This window comes from Phaseolus vulgaris, chromosome 9, assembly GCF_000499845.2.
Source record: "Phaseolus vulgaris cultivar G19833 chromosome 9, P. vulgaris v2.0, whole genome shotgun sequence".
In the NCBI taxonomy this organism is placed as follows: Eukaryota; Viridiplantae; Streptophyta; class Magnoliopsida; order Fabales; family Fabaceae; genus Phaseolus; species Phaseolus vulgaris.
In genome coordinates, this window is record NC_023751.2 from 26,984,775 (window position 1) to 27,011,063 (window position 26,289).

Below are 26,289 nucleotides of genomic sequence, written 5' to 3' on the forward strand. Positions count from 1 at the left end.
TAAGAAATTGGTTGACTTTGTATCGAAATATGCCTTGCAATATATTGCAGAAGAGAATGATCGAGTTGAATATGTTGGTTTAGATAAATCTCGTTATGGGTGCACCATTAGATCTACTCATGGCTTTCCTTGTGCTTGTGAGTTGGCTTCCTTTGGTGTGGGTAGCATGCCATTGCAGTCAGTGCATTTCATTTGGACACGATTAAGCTTTTTAGATATTTCAAGTGGTGATACTTCAGTAGAGTTGTCCATTAAACAAGAGAGGTTGTCATCATGAATCGGTTCAATGAGGTTGACATGGCTGGTAAGATTAATATCAAAGCCAAACTGCGTGAGATTGCCTATCCAGATAAGACATCTTTGTATCCACCAAAGGAGAAAGTCAAAACAAAAGGTGCACAAAAAGGGCGTCAGAGTAAATTTGGTAGATGAACGAAGCGAATTCCTTCTTACTTTAAACATGATAGCTCATCTACTTTGAAATGTATAAAGGGATTTATTTCAGAGACTCCTCCGACCAAATCAATACCAATGCTAGAACAATTTCCTGTGAGAATTCATCCTTACATTGTTGATGTTAAGGCTGACGGTCATTGTGGCTATCGTGCGGTTGGTGCATTATTGGGTATGGGAGAGGAGTCTTGGGCTATTGTACACATGAACTTGCATAAAGAACTTTGTCAATGGTGTCAAAAATATATTGATTTGTTTGGCGGGGATGAACGATATGAATATTTGAAAAATTCACTTCTAGTTGACCACATGGTAATTCTATTCATTCTTAATGATGTCATTAATTGTAAAATGGTGTATGAGTTGGATTAACTCATTACATTTTCTTCTATTTGCAGATAAGTACAAATAAGTGGATGACAATTCCGAATATGGGATATGTTATTGCGAATCGATATAATGTGATTGTTGTTTGTTTATCTCTTAAATAATCATTGACTATTTTTCCATTAAGATCTCAACCTCCAAGAGATTTTAATCATCAATGCATCATCTGTATTGGACATGTTCATGTAAATCATTTTGTTTAGGTTTGTTGAACTTCATAACCTGTCAACAGTGTCCTATCCAGTGGACCTCCGGGATAACCTTCACCTTCTACTTCAGGTGCACCTTCATCGCCCACCTCCATTTGGGGTTCAGCTTCTTCAGGTTCAACATGTTCTGCATCTTCATGTTCAACATGTTTTTCATCTTCATTAACATGTCTTCTTCTTCTTCTTCTAACAGAGGTTGTGGGACGTAGACGATCACCTTGTGACCTCCTCTCCTAGTCTTCACCATTTTTGTTCAATTACACCATTCAAGTTAAACCAAATTACAAACTAATGAATGAGTGCATACTAACCCAACCCCACAACTCCTCTAGTTCGACCCAATACAATTCTGGTTTACTAATTTGAGCCAACACAAACACGAAACAACAAATTAGTATTATGGAAACATCAATCCAGAACAATCCTAGAACCAAAAATCCATAAACATTCCCGGAACCACAAATATGGGATTTTACCGGAAGCATAAATCTGGGATTTTGCTGAATTTCATAAGCCGAAATTCATCCGTATTCTATAATCCAAAATTCTACCGGATTCTATAATCTGGAATGTGAAAAGGCACTTACGAAAACAAAAATCCATAAAAAAAAACGGATGTACAGGTTCAAAAAAAAAAAGAAAAATTACTTACCTTTATCAAGAACAATTACCAAGAGATGTGTGAGATTGAAAGAAGAATGCAGTTTTGCAATTTTGGAGGTGCTGCTGTTGTGCAAGAAGAAGACTAACACAACTGCGCAAGAAAAAAACTGGTATGCGTTTTCTAGAGTTTTGTTTAGGTTAGGGTATTTTTGAAATTTTAAACATTAATAAGAACAATTTAGTCTTTGCATAAGAGTTTTGGGTAGAAATAAAACGTGAGAGTGCAGGAAGAACTGCCCCATATGTTTTGTAAAAGTAATTTGGATTTTTAATCCAAATTCATATTTTATAAATCTACATTATGTTAAAAGAATATTAGTATAATGTAATTTAGAATTTCTTTTTATTGTTTTATGTGTTAAAGGTTAATTATTTTTGTTAATGCTAAGTTTATGTTTTTAATTATACATTAATTTTAATATTTTATTATACATTAACATTTTTATGTTTATGCATTTATTATTTATTTGATATATATATTTAAATAAGTAAGTTTGATTTTAGGAGAGATTTTTTATCCTAATTTCACTTTCTATTATATCTATTCAGATAAAATATAAATTAAATAATTTTAGTACGTTTAATTTTAAAAAAAAATTGTATGACGCACATCTTAATTTTGATAAAAAAATATGCTCAATAAAAATTACTCCACTTTTTTTATTAAGATAAATCATTCTCTTTTTTTTTATAAAAATAATTTAATTTTAAATTTTTAAAATAAATTGTATTAAAGGGATTTTTTTTCACTTATTTGATGCCAATTCGGTAGGAAAATTTCATTCTTTAGAATTCTAAAATGAATATTTTCCATTTTCCCTATATTATAAGAAACTAAAATTTAATATTTTTATTTCATGTACTTCTTTTCTTCTTAAATTCAATTTTAATCTCATCATTTTGCTTTACACGTCCTCGACAAATTAAACTAAAATAATCTAACTAATAATCATCAATGGGTGTGTTACAAGATATCTTTTAACAATTTCTTAGGAAAACTAAAATCTAAAATCACAGTCAAGAATAGCGATATTTGTCCAATGAACAAATATAAAAAGTTAGGGAGCGTTTAAACAAAAGTTATTTAAGGTTATTGAACTGAATTCTACCTTTCTCTCTATATTTTTTAATGTTTGATCAAGTTATCTGCAAAATGCTTCCTTGATCAGTCTGTTGTTTCCAGGCTTTACATTGATTTTTTGGCTAGGAAGTTCCTAATTGGAACCCGGGGGGCAACAAGAAAATGGAGAACTCGCAAGAATGGTTCACAGAAAAAGCACGACTACCCAACCCCGAAATGAAAATAAGAACGAATAATTCAAGGTTGTAAGTCAACTTTTAAAGCCATACACCAACTAATAATGCAGAATTCGATTAATGTACAAGCACTCAATAACTTCTAAGCAGATATTCAGGAAAGAATAGAAAATTATGTCCATATATTCTTACATTTCCTTCCTAACAAAGCACAGTTTTCATCTCCTTTCAAGAGCTCAAGTACCAAAGTCTCGGTGCTTTAATTCTTATCAGTGTTGTTCTCCAACTCCCTTCTTAACTGAAGAGAAAAATCATCACTAACATCATCGTCATCCCAATCATCCTCCCACTGTTGAGTCACATCTTTACCTTCCTCCTTGTCATCCCACTCTGGAAGTAGTAAAACAATAAAGTGCAATGCAAAGAAGAAACATTAGAATGACACCAAAATCCCAAACAAATGTTGAATTAGCATTCTCTATACCCAAATAACTTCCAAATACCATCGATAGAAACAATAAGAAAAATGTTTATTACAAATGAGAAAGGGATCAAACACATGATAAGCTAACTAATGACAGAATAATGCCTCGTTGGGATGGACTAAAGTAATGTTTGGAAGGTATACTCTAATACCATGGGTTATAATTCAGTACATTTTATATATAAAACAGAACATAAAATGGGTGGCTTCTAGGATACAGCCCCTGAAACTTTCAGTAAACATAAAGTCCTTTCATCTAGTCCATCTTTCTCATCCATTGCTTATGTTAATACAAATCTGAGCAATATAACTTCCAACATGGAAAGGAATTTTTAGTCCAAAGGTTTAATAGCCAGCCCAAGTGATCAGTCTACAAAATTTAAGTAAACTTCCGCTCAGAAACACACATCATGCTATCTATACATCTATAGATAAGAAAATGAGCATCAACCAATCTTAAGTGTATTTTGTGTGAAGTCTTACAGATGAATATTTAAATGATAGAAAGATTCAGCCCAGTGGCTACTTGAATAAACCCATATTTGCTATACACGAGGAAAACTACCTGAATAGCAAGGAAAGTAAATGAAATACTACTATCAGAGAATGGGAAAAGACAAAGGGAGCTTTGTTCTCTTAAGGTAAGGCATGCAGTTTCGAGATGTGGTTTGTAGGTGGTGTAGCTTTGCGGCAGAAATGAAACAGCTTTGTGACACGGTGTGAGGATGGTGACTCTAATTGCTGGTAAGATGAAATGTGGTTTGTTGGGTGAGGACATTCTGATGGGTTTGAATGGACAAAAGAAAATTGAAGCGGGGGCAAACTAACAGATTTCATAAGAGTTTTGGTTGAGGTTTCCTACATGGACTCTTAATAAGCTCCAACTACTTTAGAGGTATCTTATAATTTAGACTACCTTGGACTTGGAATACTTATAGTTCTGCTAGGCTTAAAGAAATCAAAATGGTCATTAATTCAGGCTTGTAATTGACGTGCATCATGATCCTTCAATTAGTTATTCCACTGAGCTCCACCCAATAAAGATGGGTTAATCCTACCTCATGTGAATTTCTAGGTTTAGACACTTAAATAAGGGTATTCTCTTTGAATCTGTCTGTGGATATGTCCAGATAGACTTGCTTTGAGTAAAGCAAGTTTAGGTAGGTGAAGGATCATTGGGTCTACTTTGTGAATCGGTATATACCATTGGATTCAAAGAAATGTGCCAGAATCGCGTGGAATACCAAGGACATGGCAACGCACAAGCTTCACTAGCAAATTTCTTTTTCTTCGATTAATGGAACAATGCAATTTACAATAAGGAAGGATTATTCCCAACAGCAAAACAGTAAACAATAAATACAGAGCGACATACTATTAACTATTAGGAACTACATAAAAATGTATTAGGTCCACTACGTTTATTATCTCAACTCAAATGTCTAAGGATCAGAAAAAAATAACCAATAAATTAAATTTCTATAAAAAGAATCAGCTAGATGTGGTTTTTGATAATTCGGTATTTATTAAACATATACTTTGTGTTATTCCGTTGACTGTTTCCAATCTTACACAAAAACATGTAGTTTGAGTTCATTTTAACAGTAAAAAGAACATACGTAGCAGATAAACACAGAAGAAAAAGGACACGGCAATTAAAGTGATAATCGGACTATAACAAGCTTTCCAATAAAAAATTTGGTTTGCAAGAGGCCAAGGAACTAGAAAAATAAGTTGAGATCGATTTGAAAGATGAAAACATGCTAAAAACATTGGGGCGAATAAACAAAAAATTGAAATTGAAACAGAGGCAAAGAGAACTGCGTTGGGAATCGACAGAAAGGACGAGATTACTATGATTTACCTTCATCGATTTCAAACTCTTCAAATTCATCATCGTCTTCGAAGAGATCGATCTTGACGTCGTCGGTGGCAGCTTTTGGTTCGGTCGCCATGGATAAACCTGAATCCGCAGTTATTTCGAAACCCTAAGTGCGTATATTTGATCAAGGAAGAGCGCTCGCTAATAACAAGAGCTCTGAAATAAAAATAAAAAATTTAAATAAATATATATAAATAAAATATCAAATATTTAACTTAAAAATTTAAGTTATATTATTTAAATTATAGATATAAAATCATGATTTACATATAAACCAATACAAATATTCCTATATTTATTTATAAAAAAATATAATTATTATTTCATAAAATGGAATTTTTTTAATTAGAAAAAATATTCAATTAAATTTAAATCATAATTTTTTACTTAGTGTAACCTATATTTTATGAATTTTTCAATATGGATGAGTATAGTCTAGTAAAGTTTTCTTTAGATTTTTAATATGGTACCCATTTTATTGTTTAAAAGTTATTAAAATCTGAAAAATGCAAAAAATTATAAAAAGTATTATTTAGAGTTTTATTGAAAATAATATGACTAGTTTGGATTCGTAGGTATTTCTGATTAATTCACTAGTTACACTGTTTCAATCTCCAACGACTTTTAATTGACTTTGTTCAATGATTTAATCATGTACTTTTTTCACAAATTATTTTTGACTCAATTAAGAATTATTTCACAAGTTATCCCTACCTTAAAATGACATTCAATCTATTTAACCCATCTTCTTCTAGCATGTGGAGTTGGACCTTGAGATAGATATTTAAGATCATTTGACAATGTCCTTGAAATGTACTTGAAATGTCAGGGTTATTAATTAAAAAAAAATAAGGATTGAATCTGTGAACATTTGTTACAAAATTTAATCAAACAATTATAAAAAATATTCTACTTAGTCATGAAATCTTTATTAAAACTCCTTTTTATCTTTGTATTTGAAATTCTTCTCCCTCTAGACCTCCTTCACAAATGACCTTTAAATTCCCTAAGAAAATAATCATAACCAACATGTTACTGATGATTCCATTAAGGACACATTTTGAATATAATTAAATTTATAGTTGTGTTAAGACTCACTCAATGAAAGGGGTAACTTCAGGGCAATTCAATAACACATATCGATGTGCTTGAGTTCTTTGCATGGTTGACATCTCAAAAGTTGAAGAGACACTTACTACACTACCAATTGGTTGGAAAATGGTACTCAATTGTGGCATATCTGTATTACATGAATCATCCACACGTGAAGGTCTATTACTTATTGTCTCGACCTCCATATATTCAAAGCTAAATGTCAGAACCTCTTCAGCTAGGTATCCTTCAACAATGGAACCTTCATGTTGTGCCTTATTTTGAACATATGATTATAAATGTCCCAAATACCTAAAATAATTTTGCAATTAGGATAATCAAACATGAAGCTTAATAAACTTCAAAATCTATGTGCGTCAGAAATATTTACCTTTCTATGGAATACATCCAACTATAATGAACTGGGCCTCCAAGTTTGGCCTTACCAACTAAGTGACAAGTTAAGTGCACCATAATTGTAGGTAGGAGGGGACAACATTTCCATGTGGCAAAGAGTTTCAATGATGCGGGACTGAAGTTTATCAAGATCGGTTTGACTTAAACTTTTGCCATATAATTGTTGAAAAATGAACATAGTTCTACTACCATTGTCGTGACATTGTTTGGTAAAACATTACGCATGGTAATGGGTAGTAAATGTTCTATAAGAATATGACAATCATGACTTTTGAGGCCAAAATTTTTTCCATCTTTCAAATCAATACACCTTGAAATATTACTTGAGTATCCATATGACATTTTGACATCTTTCACTGTTTGTAAAAACATTTTTTTCTTTGGTTTTGACAATGAAAACAAACTTGGCCAAAATTTTCCTCTTTCATCTGGCCAAAGTTCCTTCCTTATACCAATTTCTCTAAGAACCTTTCGAACTTTTAAATTATTTTTTAATTTCTTAGGGTCATTAAGTAACATATACAAAATATTGTCACAAACATTTTTCTCAATATGCATGACATCTAGACAATGGCGTAACAAGTTCGTCTCCCAATAAGGAAGGTCAAAAAATATACTTCTCTTTTTCCATTGTTCTGCTCCAACAACTTCAACAACATTCTTTCCCTGAGCCCTTTTATTGTATCCATAGGTTCTAATTGTTTTCCAAATGCAACATTGACACCCTCAACTTGTATAAATATGTTTGACCCTAACAAATGTTTTGGTGCTTCCCTTAGTTCAATTATTCCGTAAAAAAGAGAACCACTTAGTTTGAATCTATGTTCTTTATGTAAAATTTGACGGTATTCCATAAAGATGTATTTGCCCATGTACAACAAAGAAGACTTGGTATTAAAGTTAGAAGTTGGGAAAGCAAGACCAGTGTGCATGTTCCATCTAGATAAATTGCCTAGGCTAGGGAAGTTACTAATTATTCACAACAAAGTCGCTCTCAATGTAAACATTTCTTTTTTCGAATAATCAAATGTTTGCACTCCATCAAACCAGAGCTCCTTTAATTCTTTTATGAGTGGTTGTAAGTATACATCAATGTCGTTTCCTGTCATTTGTTTTCCAGGAATTATCATGGATAGGATGAAAGAGGTTTGCTTCATACACTCCCAAGGAGGACGATTGTATGAGATAATGACTGTTGGTCATATACTATAACTTGTACTCATTGTTCCAAAAGGGTTGAAGCCATCACTAGCTAAGCCCAGTCGTACATTTCGAGGATCATTTGCAAATTGTGGATGTAATAGATCAAATGCTTTACAAGCCTCAGAATCCCTAGGATGCCTCATCAACCCATCCTGGTTATCCTCTGATGCATGTCATGTCATAGATTCAGTTGTCTTAGAACTCGTAAACAATTTTTACAATCTTGACTTTAATGGAAAGTAACGCAATATTTTTGCATATCGTTTCTTATCTTTATCTTTCCACTTAAAGGTTTTGCACTGTTTACATTCTTCTAATCTTTCATTCTCTTCACCCCAATATAACATGCAATCTTTTGGACAAGCTGGTATTTTGACATAATTAAGACCAAGTTTGTTCACTACAAGAAAAACGCGAATTATATACGGAATATTACATACGGATCAAAATCCATATGTAAAATCAACATTACATACGAATTATATCCGTATGTAACTTTTGGAACCAAAATATAAAAAATTGCAATGGGACTCGAAGCTAAGTTCCTTCAAATAATTCAAAGAAAATTTAACCACTACACCAAGCAAATGCTTTAGTATTATTATGATTTTTATTATACTTATTATTATTAACAATAATAATATTAATAATATGAATATAATACTAATAATATGAATATAATATTAATAATAGTATTAATAATAATATTTATAATAATATTTATAATAATATTTATAATAATATTAATAATAATATTTATAATAATATTAATAAGAATATTTATAATAATATTAATAATAATATTTATAATAATAATATTTATAATAATATTAATAATAATATTAATAATAATAATAATAATAATTTTAATAATAATAATACTATTAATAATAATAATAATGTTAATAATAATATTAATAATAATAATAATATTATTATTATTAATAATATTAGTAATAATATGAATAATATTAATAAATATTAATAATATGACCAAAGAACTTGTTTGGTCTAGTGGTTAACTCTTCCTTAGGCATTGGAAGGACTTGGGTTCTATTGAAACCACACTTTGAACACGGACACTTTATGACAACACCATTAGCATGTCCAAATGCAAATTCCAAAAATTCATTCAAACCATTTGCATATTCAATAGTGTTTCGTGGTTTAGAAATCTAACTTTTATCAATTGGCATGACTACAAAACAAAACACCGTAACAAAAAATTCTTTGCATAAGTTAACTACATAAAATAGTCAATCGGAACCTACATTTACCAAACTAGCTTTTGGTAAATTTTATGGATCATACAAACAAAAATTTAATTTTTTAAGTACTTGTAGCACACAAGCACATCATACAAGCAATTAATACCCTTGAAAACATATATGGATGCTTGAATATAAAATTAGATCCAAACCAATTTGCATGTTGGTTTGGATCAATTGTTGTCTCTATAAATTTCTTAACCATTCTATAAATAACCATTATCAAATAGAGAACATGTTGATGATGCAAACAGTTTTTCAAGATTTTATCAACACTAACCACTATAGCAATAACTGGACAGAAAAGCAAATAAAAAAAAATTCAAGACAAAATTACAGGGTAGTCAGGAGCTATACAACTTGGTTAAACAAAGAGCAAACAATTCATCATAACTCCAATATTTGTTTATGCTTACATAGCAAAATCAAGCAACCTTCAACTTATTTGGGATTTCAAATGGAGCATAATTTTGCGTTCAACATTACAAGTAAATTTTCAAACAGATGTGAAATAACCATTATATAAATAACCACATAGAGAACATGTTGATCATGCAAACAATTTTTCAAGATTTCAGCAACACTAACCACTGTAACAATAGCTGACAAAAAAGCAAGTGATGAACTGTAAGGTCCTATCTAAATTCTAAGTGATGAAAGTTTTAATTTTGTATGTTTGTTGTTGTCTTTTTTGTAGAAGTGCGACTGTATTTAGTAATTTAACTGGCCTCTCTATATAATTTATTATGGTTTGATGATTTACAAATTATAATTTATTTGACTTACTTTTCAAGTTTGTAGTTTATTTGATTTTTATTTTGCTTATATAGCTTCTGGTATTGCAGAGAACCATTATTGCAGAGGTTCTTCATATTTCTGACCGGTTGAACAACATGATCCACTTAACTCTTTGTTTTGATGAAGGGACTGGTAACCAGGTGATGGTTGGAGGATTCTTGACAGATAAGCAGGCTTCTTATGGGTAAATTTAGGCATTAATGAGACCCCAGTTTTGTTGACTATGGCTATATATTTATGATTTGTATCACATGACAATAAAAAAAATCACTTTTTTCTTCTTCTGTTTATATAGGTGGTTATTCAAACTGAGCGAATGGGCCCATTTCTCGTCCTATGATGTTGGAATTCAATCTGGATCAAGTGCATCCCATATCCTGGTATATGATATTTTCCACCAGCTTCCTTTTTCTTTTTTTTTTAACAATTGAAGTACATTTATATGATATATTAGACATGAGTTTATGTTTCAAGTCATATCAGGATGTACAAACCTCTTTGAAATTTCTTCTTTTGCATTGCTAATGACCGTATTTGCCCAATCACCTCAACCAGAATTAGAAGAAAAGCTTCCATGCTTACTTACTAACATATATCAACCTAGTACCCTTTTCAGGTATTACCAAATATCATCCCTTTGGTTTAGTTTCAGTGAGGAGTCAAAATAATTATTCTATAAACAGATTAGGGTGCCTTTCTTTTTTCTGTTTTGTACTTTAGTTCTTCATATGCTACACTGGTGTTTCTATAGTAACTCCCCCTTATAATAAATGTAACTATTGTGTTTCTGTAGGATCAAATTAATTTGGCTGAAGTCAAATATTCACTAGAACACTTTAAGGTGGGTGAAACTTTGTAATTAGTTTTAGTTGATGTTATTGATGCATAATTCCTTCTGAAAACACTTTTTGACTCTGTTCGTTGTTTACTACGCTTTGCTATTCAGTTCAATTATGCTAAAACTAACGTTGTTTCATTATATACATACAATCTTATATCTTAATTTTATGAAGTTAAACATTATATGCTGCTAATTTTTTCAACAAACATTAAGCTTGTCCCGTGTTTCCTTAAAGCTATTGCCATGCTTTGCAGCATCATTCTCGTGTCTATTTTTAGAAATAATCTCAATGAAGGAGTAGGCTATATAAGCCTTTGAGTTTAAAAGAAAAAAGAAAAGATGGACCAAAGTTAAAGACTAAATTTATCAAGCACTTGGAAACGTAAAAAAAAAACCTGTAGAAATGAAAGAGAATCACAATCACAATTTTCAATCAAATAGATGAACTTTTATATTTTCTTTTCCAAAATCTTGGATTAACTTGACACTTTTTGCAAATGCCATACCATGATCTAAATGTTTTCTTGTATAGAACATAGTGGATAATTTCAGCTTCTATAATTTAAACATACTTATATTTAAAAGGCATCTTATATCATCAACTCTGTTATATTTAAAAGGCTTATTCCATTCATACATTTCAACTTCCATTGTCAAGAATATAAGAGTCTTAGAAACAATCTAAAATTAAAGATTAAAATATTCATACACAAATAACACAGATGGATTATAGAGTTAAATTTTAATAGTTTTAAGCTTGTCACTCAAGCATCACCCATAATATATTATAGGCAGACAACCAAGGTCATTTAAGTAGCAGTTTAATAACAAGATAGATAATAGCTTAAGCAATACATATAATAACTACATACCTAAATGTTCTTAAGAGTAGCAGTGACGTCTTTGCCTTCACTATGATCAACTACAACCCTACAATTCATTTTACAGAAAAATAAATGCATAAGGATATTTACACGAAGCTTTACCAATATATCAAAACCCTAAACCCTAAACATATTTCATCCAATTTCAAAATCTTATTCAGCAAAAATGTGTACACACAAACATATTGCTGACGACGTACCTCTTGCGACAAGCAGTGGTAATGACGACTAGAAATTGCACTGACAAGAGTGAGAGAGGTGAGATGGTTTGCGATGAGGGTGAGAACAGGGGTTTTCGGTGCGACTTAAAAGAGGAGTTTGTGGTGAGACTATGAAGGGATTCCGATGAGAGTGACAAGATAATGGTTATGGTGACAGTGAGAAGATAAGGGTTACGAGAACAATTTTCCGATGAGAACCAATATGGGGAGAACGAATGCGATTGAAAACCCTAAACCGAGAGAGAAGGGAACAATTGCGGTGAGAGAAGGGGAATATGAAATGGGGCGGTGAGTGAGGGTTTACGAAATGGGACTGAGAAGGGAACAATGAGGGTTTACAAAAGGGGCTGAGAACGGAACGATTGCAGTGAGAGTGAGGGTTTACAAAATGGGGTTGAGAAGGGAAGGATTACAGTGAGGGTTTAGAGGTTCAGTGAATGAGGAACGTAAAGACTGAAAGAGGATGAGAGTGAGAGTGAGGGTTTTGGGTTGAGTGAATGAGGAATGTGAAGACTAAAAGAGGTACATTTCTAAGAGTCAAAGAGGTATATTTTCGAAGACTGAAAGAAAGGAAAACGAAAAAAAAACTTTGGGAAAGATGAAGATTGTGGCGATTCTACATGCCACATTTCAAATGAACATTATGATGCCTACGAAGTTGTCGTATTATACAACGAATTGTGACGATTTTGAATAACCGTCATATTATAACCACCACTATACATACACGCTTTTTTGTAGTGTGTATTAAAACAAACAACCCATTAAAAAACACAATTCATTTAAAAAAAACACAAAAAAGTGAAATTAACGGAAGTTTGGAATATCCTGAAACTAATAAGTTTGAAAAACCCCTAGAAGTAACGAGGGTTTGTAAACCCCCTTGAAGTAACGACAATTTAGAAACACCTAAAAGTAATAAGAGGGTTTACAGAACTGTCGAAAAATAATTAATCTTTTAGGGATTACTCAAAATCGCTAGTAATCGGACATTGAATACTCTAAGAGAAAAATCATCTGCGTGTAAGTTAAAACCGCTAAAATCGTCAAATATAACCTGTAAAAATGAATTTAAACCGCTAAAATCGTCAAATATAACCTGTAAAAATGAATTTTTTTATAATGACGAAACTGTTTTAATCAACATTCAATTATACTTAGAGTTTACTTTAGAAATTTAATTTTATAGTTTAAGAATCTTTTGTACAAGGTTAATTCAACCGTGTTGATTAATTGATCAACTTTTAATTATTAATATTCGCCTAAATTTCTATTTTTAAATAACTTCATACTAAAGCAAACTATCGTGACCTTCAAATTCCTTGAATAACATGTGATTTCATAGAAAGTTCAAGCCCAATTAATCAGGCAAGACATTAAAATAATCATTCTAACGTTATAAATAGGGAAAAGATGCGCACAAAATTCAAGTGACCATGGCTCAAAAAGATCCCTTAAAATCTTTTAATAGAACATGTATCAATGTACTAAATAATTACAAAGGCGAGCAATTAGTGAGAGAAAATTGTTTGTTTGTGTTGTACTAGATATATACAAAAAAAAGGAATCAATCTTTGAGTGATGTATGCATATACTCTGAGTTAATCGTGGAAAGTGGAGAAATCGGGTTCAGTAGGCTTGAACATCTTGGGCATCTTCAAACTATCAGAATCGGGAAGATTAATTTTGACCTTCTTAATCTTTCCTTTTCTGGTGTTGGCGGCGAACTTAGAAGCCAAAACGGTAGCCCCAAGATTCTGAAAAGCCCCCACACTATGCGCAATCGAACTCTCACTCGCACCACCTCCATCACCAACATCAACCTCATCATCATCTTCTTCTATCTCCAATACATTGCTATAGAACAGGCTCTCCTTCCCCAGCAGCTCCAAGGCCAGCTTCCTCTTGCGGTGACGGCGCCACGCCGCCTGGATGAAGTGGGCACCCCAGGCCCGCCACTGGTGGGAATAGTAGCGGAAGGCGTGCTGCAGCTTCTTGCTGTGGAGGCGCTTGAACTGGCTGGCCACGAACTTGAGGTCCTCAGCTCGGAGCGCGAAGGCCTCGACTTCGGTGATGGTCTTGACGGTGCGAGTGGAGGAGGGGAGGTTGAGGCTGGAGGAGGACATGAGGGCCCACGTGAGCAACTCCTCGCCGCAGAAGTCGCCCGGGCGGAGGGTGATGGAATTGTAGAACCCTGTTCTGCCACCGTCTGTGGTGGAGCTCTCCACCTGCCCTCTTATGATGAATAGCATCTCCCTCACCGGATCGCCTTCGCGCACGATGTACGTGTTCTTCGTGTTCAGAGACGACACCAGCCTCTCGCATATTGCGTCCAGAAGCTGGTTATCCATTTGACCGAAAAATGGAACCTGAATCAATCAACACCACCACAATTAGGGCTCCATCTCCATTTTATTCTATTTTCTCAATGATTAAACTTCATCAAAATATTTACTGATCATGGAATACGTTTAAGATAGTGTCTTAAAAAACGGGTTTCAGATATTTTTCACAAAAAAATCCATTTGAAGGGAAATCAGCAATGTTTTATTTACATGCATAGATGTTATTTTGTAGTGATGTAAGAAGATACTTACCCGACGAACAATGTCAAGACAGAGATGCCTCTGAATCTGGCGGCGAAGGTCCAAAGGTAAAGCACGCAAAATGGCTTCTTCGTCTACTCCTCTGGTAGTCAGCCATTTATATTGAACAAACCTTCGAACACGTTGTTGCAGTTCTTCTGGAAGCTGCCGGTGATTCATCCACTCTTCTGTATCCTTTTGTTTAAGTCTCCACTCTTCAACTCTTGCAGTTGAAGATTGCAGATAATTCTTTTTTCAATAAAACGAAAAATCAACCCAGTTTCAAACATGTTTTTCATTTTTATAGTTATTGAGGAGTTTTAATTTTAATGAACAAAAAAATTGTGTTAAAAGCGAATGCATTAAAAAGTGTTAGGGTTTGCAATTATTTTACCTGCATGTTACCAATGAGATGCGCGAACAGGATTAGACCTGCTATGCATATGAAACTCGAAAACAACGTTTCACCACTGTAAGTGCTAGTCTGAAGATTTTGTCCGTATGAACTGCACATATGAAAACGGATTCAAAACGAACTAGAGAACCGTAACGATGTCTTCAATTTCAAATAAAAATTATATTTAACATCAAATACGGAAAAAGTGAACTAGATGGAAGGTGAATGTACCTTAGATTCTTCAAACCCCACCAGAGGCAGTAAAAGTATTTCTGGACGAATCTTGATGAGGAAACGTGGTCAGTAAAAGCATCAGCGAAGAGTCCAAACTGAAACTCGTTTTTGTTGTTGAGGGCGTCGCAATCACTTAGAACTCTGCTGTGTTTGAACCAAGCTTGCCTTTCGCGGTATTCCAGGCTAGTACAGTCCAGAAACGATGGATTACAGGATGGTGAGTGCGTCTTGTTCATCTCCGTTTTGCAGGTTATTATCCAACAGTCGTACTGCCTCTGAATTGATGCCACGTACCACGAAGCTCCTAAAACCTGCACTGACAACAATATTTCAAAATATAAAAAAAAAACATATCTTTTTATTTAAGTATTATAAATTTTATAAATTTCATCTTATAATAAATCAATTTTATAAAGTTAAAATATATTTAAAGTTCACCTCTTGATAATTTATTTATTACACTGGCAATTTTCTTTTCTTTTGCATTTCTCCTAATGAAATTTGATAATGTATTATTAATTTCTTTGGAAAATGGAATTAGTATGTATGAATAGTTACATGGCTGGCGAGCATGTAGGAGCCAAGATTGTATACGGCTCCTGCCAAGGCAGTTTTGGCAATAAGTCCACTAGTCTTCAAGATTCTCCGTTGCAGAGGGAAAATCTGAAACAACCTAGGAATAAACTGAATCAGAACAATCAAGGACAGGGTGTGGTTTACATGAGCCATCGTAGAATCTTTAGAATCTTTCACCGCCGGAATCACGAACCAGACCACTATCTGCAACACAAGAAAATAAATTATATCTGAAAATTCAAAAATGATCAAATCACCTATATAAGTTTTTCGATTTCTTCGCTTCAACTAAAACTAGGTCATTATCTTGTTTCTATCCAATTCTCGTTCATCTTCTCTTTATTCCCTCTCTATTTCTCTATTCTTTTCACCTTTATGCAATCTAAAAAATAGCAAATTTTTCCTTTTATAATGCACGTTGTTTGATGTTGGTTTTAACGATTTCAAGTACGAGAAATACAAAATTTTAATCCACACGAGCTTTTAAACCATACTTTTAAACTAAGATCTACAGTTGAAACTGTGACTATAATATGGTTGTTATGGAAAATTCTACAAAGGCAACAACAATCCATGATTATTATGACATGAATTCTCATAACATAAAATATCACTTTACTTTCGTAATTCAGCTGCAATGGAACTAGAGTAGAAATCCAATATCAAAATCACTTTATTTCCTAATTTAAAAGATTCAAATTGTATTATTTTATTCTAATTTTTAAATGCAAATGGTTGAATAAGTGTAATTGTGTGAAATGTTTGTGGAGTGTGGAAAACACTGAATGGCGATATATACAAGAGGTTTCATGATATACCAACGAATAATTATAAAAGATATTTCGATGGATAAAATTATTGTAATTTTTTTTTAAAATATGTACAATCATAAAGTAATTTACTAAGAAAAGTTACATACATAACAGAGCTGAATAGTTGAAGGAATATGAGAAGGGAAAAGAAAATAATGACCTGAGGAAGAGGAAGGGTTGCAAGGAGATCGATAATGAAATCAGATTTGAGGTAGCGTGAGGCAATATCACGAGGGTCTGTGACGAGTTCTTTGCGGCCATAAACGCGAGAGGTGGGAGCAATGTAGGCGGTGCGGAACTTGAGCACCATGTGAAAGAGGAAGAAGAGGTCGGCGACGGTACGCGACAAGGTGACGAAGACTCCGAGGAGGAGATCGGTCTGCATGCAGGCCTTGTCTCCGGTGATGGGGAAATAGAAGTAGAGAGGGTCCAGGAAGAGCGCTGCAATGCAGACGTAGAGGAAGGTGCGGTTCCATTTGGCAACGAACTTTGATCGAGGGTTTAGGATTTGGTACCACCATGGCACTTTCTTTCGCAGAGAGAAGGATTTGGGGAAACTGCTGAAGTGCGATGAAACTGCGAGTCGATAGAAATCGCTGCTCATCGTGGCTCTTTCTTTTCTTCTTTCGTTACCATGCGACCACCAACCAACCCCAGATATTCCAGATCATGATGTCACCATAAAAACCAAACTTTCTCGGGAAATCACCAAGGAAGAGACATAAAAGGATTCCGAAAAAGTAGCGGAGGGTAACTGGGTCGTTAAATGAGGAAAAAACCACGATAAATATAGCAACATACGTTCATCTTATGTGCATGTTTTGCCTTATGTTTTTTTTAATTACGTCATAATAAAATATTAAAATATTTCATTTCTTTGTTGTAGAGAAATATTAAGGTTGGTGAGATGTTGAAACAGAACCCCAAGTTCACTGTATGGAATGGTAATTATGCAGAGAGATATTTATAAATTAGGTTGAATATATGTCCTCCATTGTTAAATGTAAGAATTTAATTAGACTTAACTGTATGTGATTTTATTTTATTTTTATGTTTGATTTATTTTCTACTTTGACATGTAACTATTTTTTTATTCATCTAAATGTGTAAATAGTATTCCAACAATTAGGCAGTCTAGTAATAGTGCGGGTAGTAATATTTTAACACCACAGTAACAATCATATACTTCACCAATCAATAAAATAATATTTTAATTACAATTAATTTATTTTCTAATTTAATTATTATTATACTACCTCTATACCTCTGCACCTATGCCCAGCACACTCCCAGCAAAATTCTAGCAAAAAGAGAGTTGAGCCCTGCCTACATGAACAGAGTAAAAACAGGACATCAGCTTATCCTTAACACAGCCCATCAACTAGGTAACAAGGTTTGGATAAACACTTCAATTAATTGGCTCTTCAAACGTCTCTTCATATGCTTCCTTCCATACTCCTCAACAAAACGGGCCTGCTGCTAAGATAAAATTCTACACAGCTACAACTATGAACATATTTCCTCTTATTTTAACTTCCATTTTCCAATGTATTTTGATTAATCGTTGGTAGCTATTCCAAAATAATTCTACAGCTCCTTAAACTTTTCCTCTAGCTGCTCCGGCCTAATTACAGCCTCTAAGCAAGATAGTTGCTTGATTTCCTCCACCTCAAACTCCAGCTGGAACAAACCATCCTTCCTGAAGTTGTCCTAATACTAGGTACATCTAGACCCTTATAGACAACTCCTAACCACCTTCCATCTTCTACATAAGCACTGGCTAGACTGCTGCCCTCTCTTCATAATTATGCAGAAACTTTAACTGGTATATCGCCTTCCCTTGTAGCCGCTCAACTATAATTGTTTTCCAGCACCTACTGAACAACATACTCCTGCTCCTGCACCCATTCTTACAACCTCTCCAGCAAAAAAAATTTGAAGGCATTGACCAGGATTCAAGTTCCAATGTGAGAAGGCATAATTAAAAGAACTCACCTTTTGTTTCATCCATAACCAAGTTGAGTCGAGTGAAATATTTCTTCAGCGTCAGGAACCCCTTACTTAAAGATAACAACATTTCCTTGCTTCCAAATACATAGTACAATTGCCTGCCACATTCCTTTCCACACCTGATTCTCTGCTTGATAGACAAATGAACTAGATGAAAGTTCTCAAAGTGATAAGGTCCTTATGTTGGACAAACAGGATACCTATCCACCTGAAACATAGAGACCAAACTTGTTGTGCATAGACACAATCTAGGAATAGATGTTGGGAAGATTCTTCAGACGCTCTGCAAAGTGCACTTAGGGTGTGTTTGAATTAGAGGGTGTGGGGGAGTGGAAAGTTGAGGGCGAGTGGGAGTGGAAGTGTGAAAAAAGTTGAGGTTGTTTGGATTGGGGTATGTTAGAGTGGATGTGTGAGGAAAGTTTATTGAAAATTGTGAGTGATGTGATAGTTGTAAGAATATTATAAATTATTTTGAATAGTAAAGTTTGTGAGATTACAATTTTACCCTTGTATATAAAAAAAGAATAAATAATGATTAATCCTATTTCATATTTTAGTTAATTATAGTTTAAAATTAAAGTATAATTATATTATTTAACATTTTATTAATTAAGAATTATTTTTTATTTAAGTTAATTTATTTACATAATTTTAATATTATAAATGATTTTATCAATTATGTTATATATATATATATATACAAATATATATAAAATTAATTTTAATAATAATTTTCATTATTATGAATAGCAAAATGAATATATTTTTAAAAAGAAAATAGAAATTTAGAATATAACATGAATATTAAGTAGGTGTCAAAATATATAATATAAAGTCATTACATGAAGAACATAATAATGTTAATTAGAAAAAGGAAAGACATTCCCAGTAATAACATTTGAATCCTTCTTGTGGAGACCTTCAAACGGTTTTCTAGAAGACATATCTTATTCCGTTGTATGATAATAATTTCATCTTTTTCATCGGCAACGTCTTCAATGCACCATTTGAAAAAATTACAGCCTAGAACCATGCCACTTCTAATCTGTTTTGAAGAAAACAATAAAATTGAACAATGAATAAGTTTAAAATTTAAGTTTGTTTGAAACGTAATTGAATAAATTTTACCTTGTAGTTGGGACAACCCCAAAAAAAATTTCCAGCATTTTTTTGTGTTGTCGCTATTCTCAAAACAGCAAATTGTCCACAATCACAAATAGGATCAGCGAAGGCACTTGTGCTCCCAGTAGCATGGGTAAAAGTATCACGTTTTTGCACACTACAACCAGTACAACTAGATGACGACGTGTTGTGATACGCAGACATTAATGACACTTAACCAATGCTGTCGAAGAAATAAGATGGTAAAAAAGTTGCATTAAAAACAATATGATTATGTAAATAAGTAGCATGAAAAGTAGCATAAAACCTTAACAATAACAATGTCAACGTCAAAAATAACAAACACAATTCATCAATGTTCAACATGAAACTTAGAAATAAAAATAACAATGACAATAACATAATAATAACACACTCAATGGCCTTGATGACGTCGAATGTCAGCCAGAGTAACCTCCATTCTGTCCATTCGGGTATTCATGTTTTGTATGTCGGACAAAATTTGATTTAACAATTCCCTTTGAGTGGGGTTTTCCTCCTCAGGTTGACCACCTTCAACATCTTGTGCTGGCAATTCATCCTCTTCATCATCTTCTTCGTTTGCATGTTGGGGTCTACCAAGTTGCCATATGCCATTGACCTGGAATATATTTAATTTTTTCATACTTTTTTTGCCAAAGTAATGATTCCAGCCTAGCATTATTGTTTGTTCATTGGACAAGTCAAAGCCATACACCTGCAAGATCCTCGTTATCAAATTTGCATATGGGAGAGGCATCTTGTTATCCCAGCATTTGATGATGTGTTGCATTATGTAATGAGGCCAATTAATGCGTACATTATTCTTGATTAACCACATCATGAAAATATCTTCATTCAGCAGTTATGCATAGTTGCTTCCTCGAGGGCACAAGATATGCACCCATGTGTAATGCAACAGTCGGTCATTCATTTTCAGACTACCGACATTTTTCAGATTTTGACCTTTAACATCTTCACGAATCATGGACGATAATGCTAGACCTCGATCAAAATTCAGTTCCTCAGGTATCGTCCCAGGGGTTAACTTAAGACCGTCATACTGTAGATGAGTAATGGTCATCCAATCTATTTCTTTAATGTGTATCATTTTTCCGCAAATCTCAATGGCAAGGTGACCAGCAGGTGTGAATTTTGCATTTGTATAAAATACTCTTACCAAATCCTCATAATACGGAAGATTAATTCCAAGGAAAGGTTGTAAACCTTGCCAATTCAGAAGATTTTGGAATTCAAATCCTGGACCAGCAAAAAATGGAGTATGCATCACTTTTGGTGGTAATACTGCTCTTGCGTGAAAGTTCTTTTCAAAAACCACCATTTGACGCCTGGTACTGAAGTATCTTGAATAATCAAGAACTTCTGGAATCCTCGTTGGTGGAGGAGGAATGTCAACATCTTCTGCTGGAGATTTACCCTTACGGATTCTGTTACGTTTGTGGGATGATGATGCCATCTATAATGCAATTACTACAATAAATAACTAAACAGAAGTTAACATAATATCATAAAGCAATAATGCAAGTTCAAAAACCAAAATATTACATTGCTAATGAAAGTAGAAGTTCACAAAGCAAAATATTACATGTCCAATAACTAACACAGACAGTCAAATATTAGATTAATAATAATTAAAGGTAACCCCCACGCAGAGATATGAAATCAATGCCTAGTCATAAATCCAAACAATTTTGTCATTCGACGCTCATATGGCATCCCAAATAGTTGCTTAACTCTTCCGGGATGGTCACATAAAAACTCATAGCATTGATCCATGAGTTGTTCATCTTGAATGTTTAGCTCCACGAGCATTGCCCAAATATCAGACTCTGAGTACTGGTATGAGGCATGACGTCGATGGTGGTGTACATGCTCAGCATATAGGTCGTTTCTTCGTCTAATTTCGGCAGCTATATCTTGAGCTGTCGTTGCTTGTGCACGAGCAATATTAACTAACTGAGAGGCATTTTCATTTCCATCCTTCATTGATGACACGCATTGTTGAAGATTAGTATTCAACATTGCAAATTATTCATCAATGCCGTACATAGTGGGGCCTTTTCTCTTTGATCCTCGGGATGAGGATGTGCCCACAGAGCCAGCAGACGGCATAGAAGGAGTGTTCGATGGTGTGTCTGAAGGAGTGTCACTAGATTGGAATTGAGCAGCAGGTGATCGTGGGACGTAGTCATCTGCCTCCTCAAAGTTCGGTTGTTCGGAGATATAATTCATATTATTCTCCCCAAGGTTGATACTGAAATTGGTCATGTCAGGAGGTGAATTCATGTCACAAGCTGTCCTCACCCGACTTCCCATGGCTCTATCATTAGACCACAACTCCTCCATGAGGTCATAATGGCGAATGGGATTGAAACGCCATTTTGCCGCAGATGGTTTGGCCTACATACATTTCACATATTATTATATTATTCGAAATGTGAAGTTAAATGTAATTGTTACGTAAAAAAGTACTTATCATTGTACCTTAATCAGCTCACTCCAAACTTCGTCCTCGACTTCAAAAAGTTTGGTGGTCTGGTTCCATGCGAAACCACTCAATCCACTAAACAAATCATGGATTTCCCACCTATCCTTCAGGCTTTTCTGCCGGTTCTTCACATTATTTTTCTTAAGACCCGATAAATCAGCCTCATTTAAAGCCATAATTATGTTAGTGTATCCTTGAGTGGTCCAGCTACCATCAATTCTACACCCTTTTCGTACCTCGTCAATCATTGCATTGAGCAAAATTAGGTCCATCTCCGTCGTCCACTTGGTGAACTCTCGATAAGAACCTGATGAATTTGAAGCCACATTTTTTCCGCGATCCATCTAATTAACTTAAATAAAGTTAGGATGACAAACATTGAAAAATGGTAGAAAATATATTATTTCATTAAATTATTTGTTTACATAATCTTGCCACATTTCGTTTGCTATAGCGTCCCTAATATCACACCCTATCCTGTAATCATGTTCACGAGCATGGGTGGTGCTTGGTTGGACATCTTGTTCTAACAATTCATTATCTACTTCTTCAAGCAGAGACTCATTATTGTCGATCCCGCGTAGAAAGTTATGCAGAATACAACAAGCTAAAACAATTTTTGTCATAGTATCCACATCATAATGTGGCTCAGTCCCACTAGCTATAATTGGAAAACGTTTTTTAAGCACCCCAAAGGTTCTCTCAATTACGTTCCTAAGTGATGAATGTCGATGATTAAACAACTCTTTTGCATTTTGTGGCCCTCTTCATGAATATTCTTTCAAATGGTATCTCACCCCGCGATAAGGTGTTATTATAATTCGTTTTAACATAAAACCTGCATCACCAAGATAGTATTTTCCTACAAAGATTGTGGAAAACTGGGTTAGTATATATTACTACAACCTTTTAATTTTTCTGCACACCCAATCCCCTATAACTAACCTTCTGGAATAACCAAAGGATCGCCTCGTACCAAAGCATCTTTCAATATCCTTGAATCGGAGGCAGTTCCTTCCCAACCGGCTAAGACATATGTGAACTTCATGTCAAAGTCACAGGCTGCAAATATGTTTTGGGTTGGCCAATCTTTTCTCCCTCGAAAACGAGGCGCATCAGCACGTGCAACCTTAGCACGTACATGACTCCCATCTATGGCCCCTAAACAATCCTAATGTAAACAAAAATTCATAACTTTAATTAACCACAAACTAAAGAAGACATTACACATAATTTCAAGTAATGTTTTTATCAACAAACCTTAAAGTAGGGGAAAATCGACTGTTGTTAAGGATGTGTGGTTCTACAACCGTTCCATTTGGTTGGATTAAGAATTCCCCCTCCAACCTTAAAATTGCACTCAAAACATTATGAAAGTGACAGGAAACTGTTTCTCCAGACCGATGGAAAAAGAATGACACGCTTCGATTCTTCACATTATGCCCAATAATGTGCAGAAATTTCGCTACTTGTTCTTCCACGGTTGATCGATATGCATCTTTAACATGTCCAGTTCCCCGTATTCGTTCACATAATTTAATGAAAGCTTCCGGTCCCATGCGAATAATGTGACGAGATTGTTCAATGTGAACCAAGTACTCCATCAATTCTTGTCTGCGACGCTCTTTTTGTGGTTGAGACTCACTAATACAGTTGCTTGTAGTAGGCACCGTGCGTAACAATTTCAATCCAAAAGCAATCATACAAAGAATCATGACTGATGCACCTTCATTATTATTTTTTATTTGTTCTTCGATTTGTGAAATTAAATTCATGTTCGCCGCAACAAGATCGTCATAAATTGCAATTGTATCCTCAAAATGTTCCATCTCTGCCTCGTCATAATTTCTTTCTGAATTCATACCGAATGCGGTTACCGTATCGGTGTAAAAGTACACCAATACAGTTACTGATGAGAATCAAAAAGATGTTATCAATAGAAGAAATGGACAAAGGCCAAAGCATTTAAAGTTCTTCTTATTAGTCTTTGCAAAAGATGAGGCCCAAGCCCAAAGCCCAAGAAGGCCCAAGCCCAAGAAGCCCAAGTCCAAACCATGAGGGGCAAGGCCAAGCATTAAATAAAAGAGCATCATTTGAATGACTCTTGTAGGAGGTGTGGATATTAAATAAATAGGTGTGAATGTATTAGAGAGAGTCACATTGTCCATGTGACTTAGTAGGGGGGTGTAGGTGTAGTTTTTAGGAGGTGTCATAGTAGAAAAAGGTCACACCTCCCATGTGACTTGTTTTTGGTGGAAAATTCAAATGAACTCATTTGAAATTCACCTCCTGACATGAATTCACCTCCTGACATGATGTGAATGTAACTACAAGAATACATGATTCTTTGACATTCTTAGGAGCAACTTGAGTTGGTCATAAATGGCACCTTACTTTAGAATTGGATCAATGTTCTAATTCAAGAACTCACCAAGACTTAGCACCAACCAAGACTCATATGGAAGTCCATATATTGTCAAATGGAATCAAAACACAAGGAATGAAGAACAAGAATTGAAAGCTGGACAGAAATGAAATAATAAACTACTGCACCGAACAGAAACTAGAAGCAAAGCTGGAAAACAGAAATTCAAACAGTAGAAATGAAAAGAAACAACAAACAAAGCTAATCTACCGAATGGAATTGAAAGAACATGAAGGAAGAACACTTATAGAAGAAGCTTGCTGGATTTTGAGAATTGGAAGACACTTCACGCCACTTGGTTCCTTGACCCAAGATAAGTGATGGAATGCCGCCACTTGAAGCTCACCATAGCTCACAAGATAAGGCAAAGGAAGAAGAAGACTCAAGACTCACAATTTCTCTCCAAATTTGAGTATAGTCTCTCTACTATAAAATTCTAAATCTGAATTTTACAAAGGCAAGCACCTTATTTATAGCCTAAGAGGTGCTGAAAAATAGGTGGGAAAATTCAAATGAACTCATTTGAAATTCCCACAAAAAACAAGTCACATGGGAGGTGTGACCTTTTTCTACTATGACACTTCCTAAAAACTACACCTACACCCCCCTACTAAGTCACATGGACAATGTGACTCTCTCTAATACATTCACACCTATTTATTTAATATCCACACCTCCTACAAGAGTCATTCAAATGATGCTCTTTTATTTAATGCTTGGCCTTGCCCCTCATGGTTTGGACTTGGGCTTCTTGGGCTTGGGCCTTCTTGGGCTTTGGGCTTGGGCCTCATCTTTTGCAAAGACTAATAAGAAGAACTTTAAATGCTTTGGCCTTTGTCCATTTCTTCTATTGATAACATCTTTTTGATTCTCATCAGTTACCCTAAAACGTACTTTAAATTAATTTTAATAAAAAAAATTCATAAAAAGTACTATATCATTCAATAACATAATTTAATCAAACAACAAATAAATATAAACAAACCAAATCATTTATGTACAATCTCAAAAAATATTAACTAAACATCAAAAAATCTTATGTAAAATTTTTCTGACTTTTTAAATTACTATAACATTTTTTTATAACATTTAATTTTAACACCAATAATTAATGTAAAATACAAATTAAAAAAAATTAAGTCAAAATCATATTTTTACTCAAAACTTTGACTGTTTTTTTAAATTACTACAAATCTTTTTTAATGTTTTTAATTATAACATTAATAAATTATGTTAAATCTAAAAAATAAAAGCCCTATAAAAATATTTTTAAAATTTTTAATTTCATTCTGTCTAAATTAAATTTTGTAAATCTTTTTTATGAAAAATTAATTTTTAAATAAATAATAACTTTGTACATTTATTATTAAAATATCAATTAAAAATACAACTTCTAAAATATCAATTACTTTTTAAAAAATCTACGAATTACAAATTTCTATTTCAAATTGTAAAAATATTCATTGTACCTTAATCATTAATTTTATTCTTTAATCACTACAACATGCAGTAAAAATATTATTTCTTATAAACAATTTAATT

At 33.7% G+C, this 26,289-nt stretch overlaps 3 protein-coding genes and 1 pseudogene across 3 annotated transcripts; 1 reads left to right on the forward strand and 3 right to left on the reverse strand.

The window, feature by feature from the left end:
* Positions 1 to 273: 273 nt before the first annotated feature.
* Positions 274 to 944, forward strand: LOC137822351 (uncharacterized). Its single transcript, XM_068627235.1, has 3 exons — positions 274 to 394; positions 506 to 765; positions 852 to 944. Exons 1-3 carry the CDS (start codon positions 274 to 276, stop codon positions 942 to 944), a joined length of 474 nt encoding a protein of 157 aa, XP_068483336.1.
* A 2,066-nt stretch (positions 945 to 3,010) lies between these two features.
* On the reverse strand, positions 3,011 to 5,491 carry LOC137820807 (protein DSS1 HOMOLOG ON CHROMOSOME V-like). The gene is made up of 2 exons (XM_068625063.1): positions 5,318 to 5,491; positions 3,011 to 3,359 (listed from the first exon to the last, which is right to left on the reverse strand). The coding sequence occupies exons 1-2, from the start codon at positions 5,406 to 5,408 to the stop codon at positions 3,229 to 3,231; spliced, it is 222 nt and encodes a 73-aa protein (XP_068481164.1). The 5' UTR covers positions 5,409 to 5,491; the 3' UTR covers positions 3,011 to 3,228.
* Positions 5,492 to 13,487: 7,996 nt separating this feature from the next.
* Positions 13,488 to 17,356, reverse strand: LOC137821152 (probable cyclic nucleotide-gated ion channel 16). Its single transcript, XM_068625614.1, has 6 exons — positions 16,824 to 17,356; positions 15,834 to 16,055; positions 15,273 to 15,586; positions 15,039 to 15,150; positions 14,657 to 14,893; positions 13,488 to 14,428 (listed from the first exon to the last, which is right to left on the reverse strand). The coding sequence occupies exons 1-6, from the start codon at positions 17,265 to 17,267 to the stop codon at positions 13,661 to 13,663; spliced, it is 2,097 nt and encodes a 698-aa protein (XP_068481715.1). The 5' UTR covers positions 17,268 to 17,356; the 3' UTR covers positions 13,488 to 13,660.
* A 4,506-nt stretch (positions 17,357 to 21,862) lies between these two features.
* Positions 21,863 to 24,184, reverse strand: LOC137822352 (uncharacterized; annotated as a pseudogene).
* Between the last annotated feature and the right edge of the window lie 2,105 nt (positions 24,185 to 26,289).

Coding starts and splice junctions, on each gene's coding strand:
- LOC137821152 (XM_068625614.1), bottom strand. CDS start 17,267: ATGAGCAGCGATTTCTATCGACTCGCAGTTTCATCGCACTTCAGCAGT. Junction 16,056..16,823: donor CAACCCTTCCTCTTCCTCAG/GTCATTATTTTC, acceptor CTTGTGTTGCAG/ATAGTGGTCTGGTTCGTGAT. Junction 15,151..15,272: donor TGGGGTTTGAAGAATCTAAG/GTACATTCACCT, acceptor TCATATGTGCAG/TTCATACGGACAAAATCTTC.
- LOC137820807 (XM_068625063.1), bottom strand. CDS start 5,408: ATGGCGACCGAACCAAAAGCTGCCACCGACGACGTCAAGATCGATCTC. Junction 3,360..5,317: donor AGAGTTTGAAATCGATGAAG/GTAAATCATAGT, acceptor TACTACTTCCAG/AGTGGGATGACAAGGAGGAA.
- LOC137822351 (XM_068627235.1), top strand. CDS start 274: ATGAATCGGTTCAATGAGGTTGACATGGCTGGTAAGATTAATATCAAA. Junction 395..505: donor GGAGAAAGTCAAAACAAAAG/GTGCACAAAAAG, acceptor GATTTATTTCAG/AGACTCCTCCGACCAAATCA. Junction 766..851: donor CACTTCTAGTTGACCACATG/GTAATTCTATTC, acceptor TTCTATTTGCAG/ATAAGTACAAATAAGTGGAT.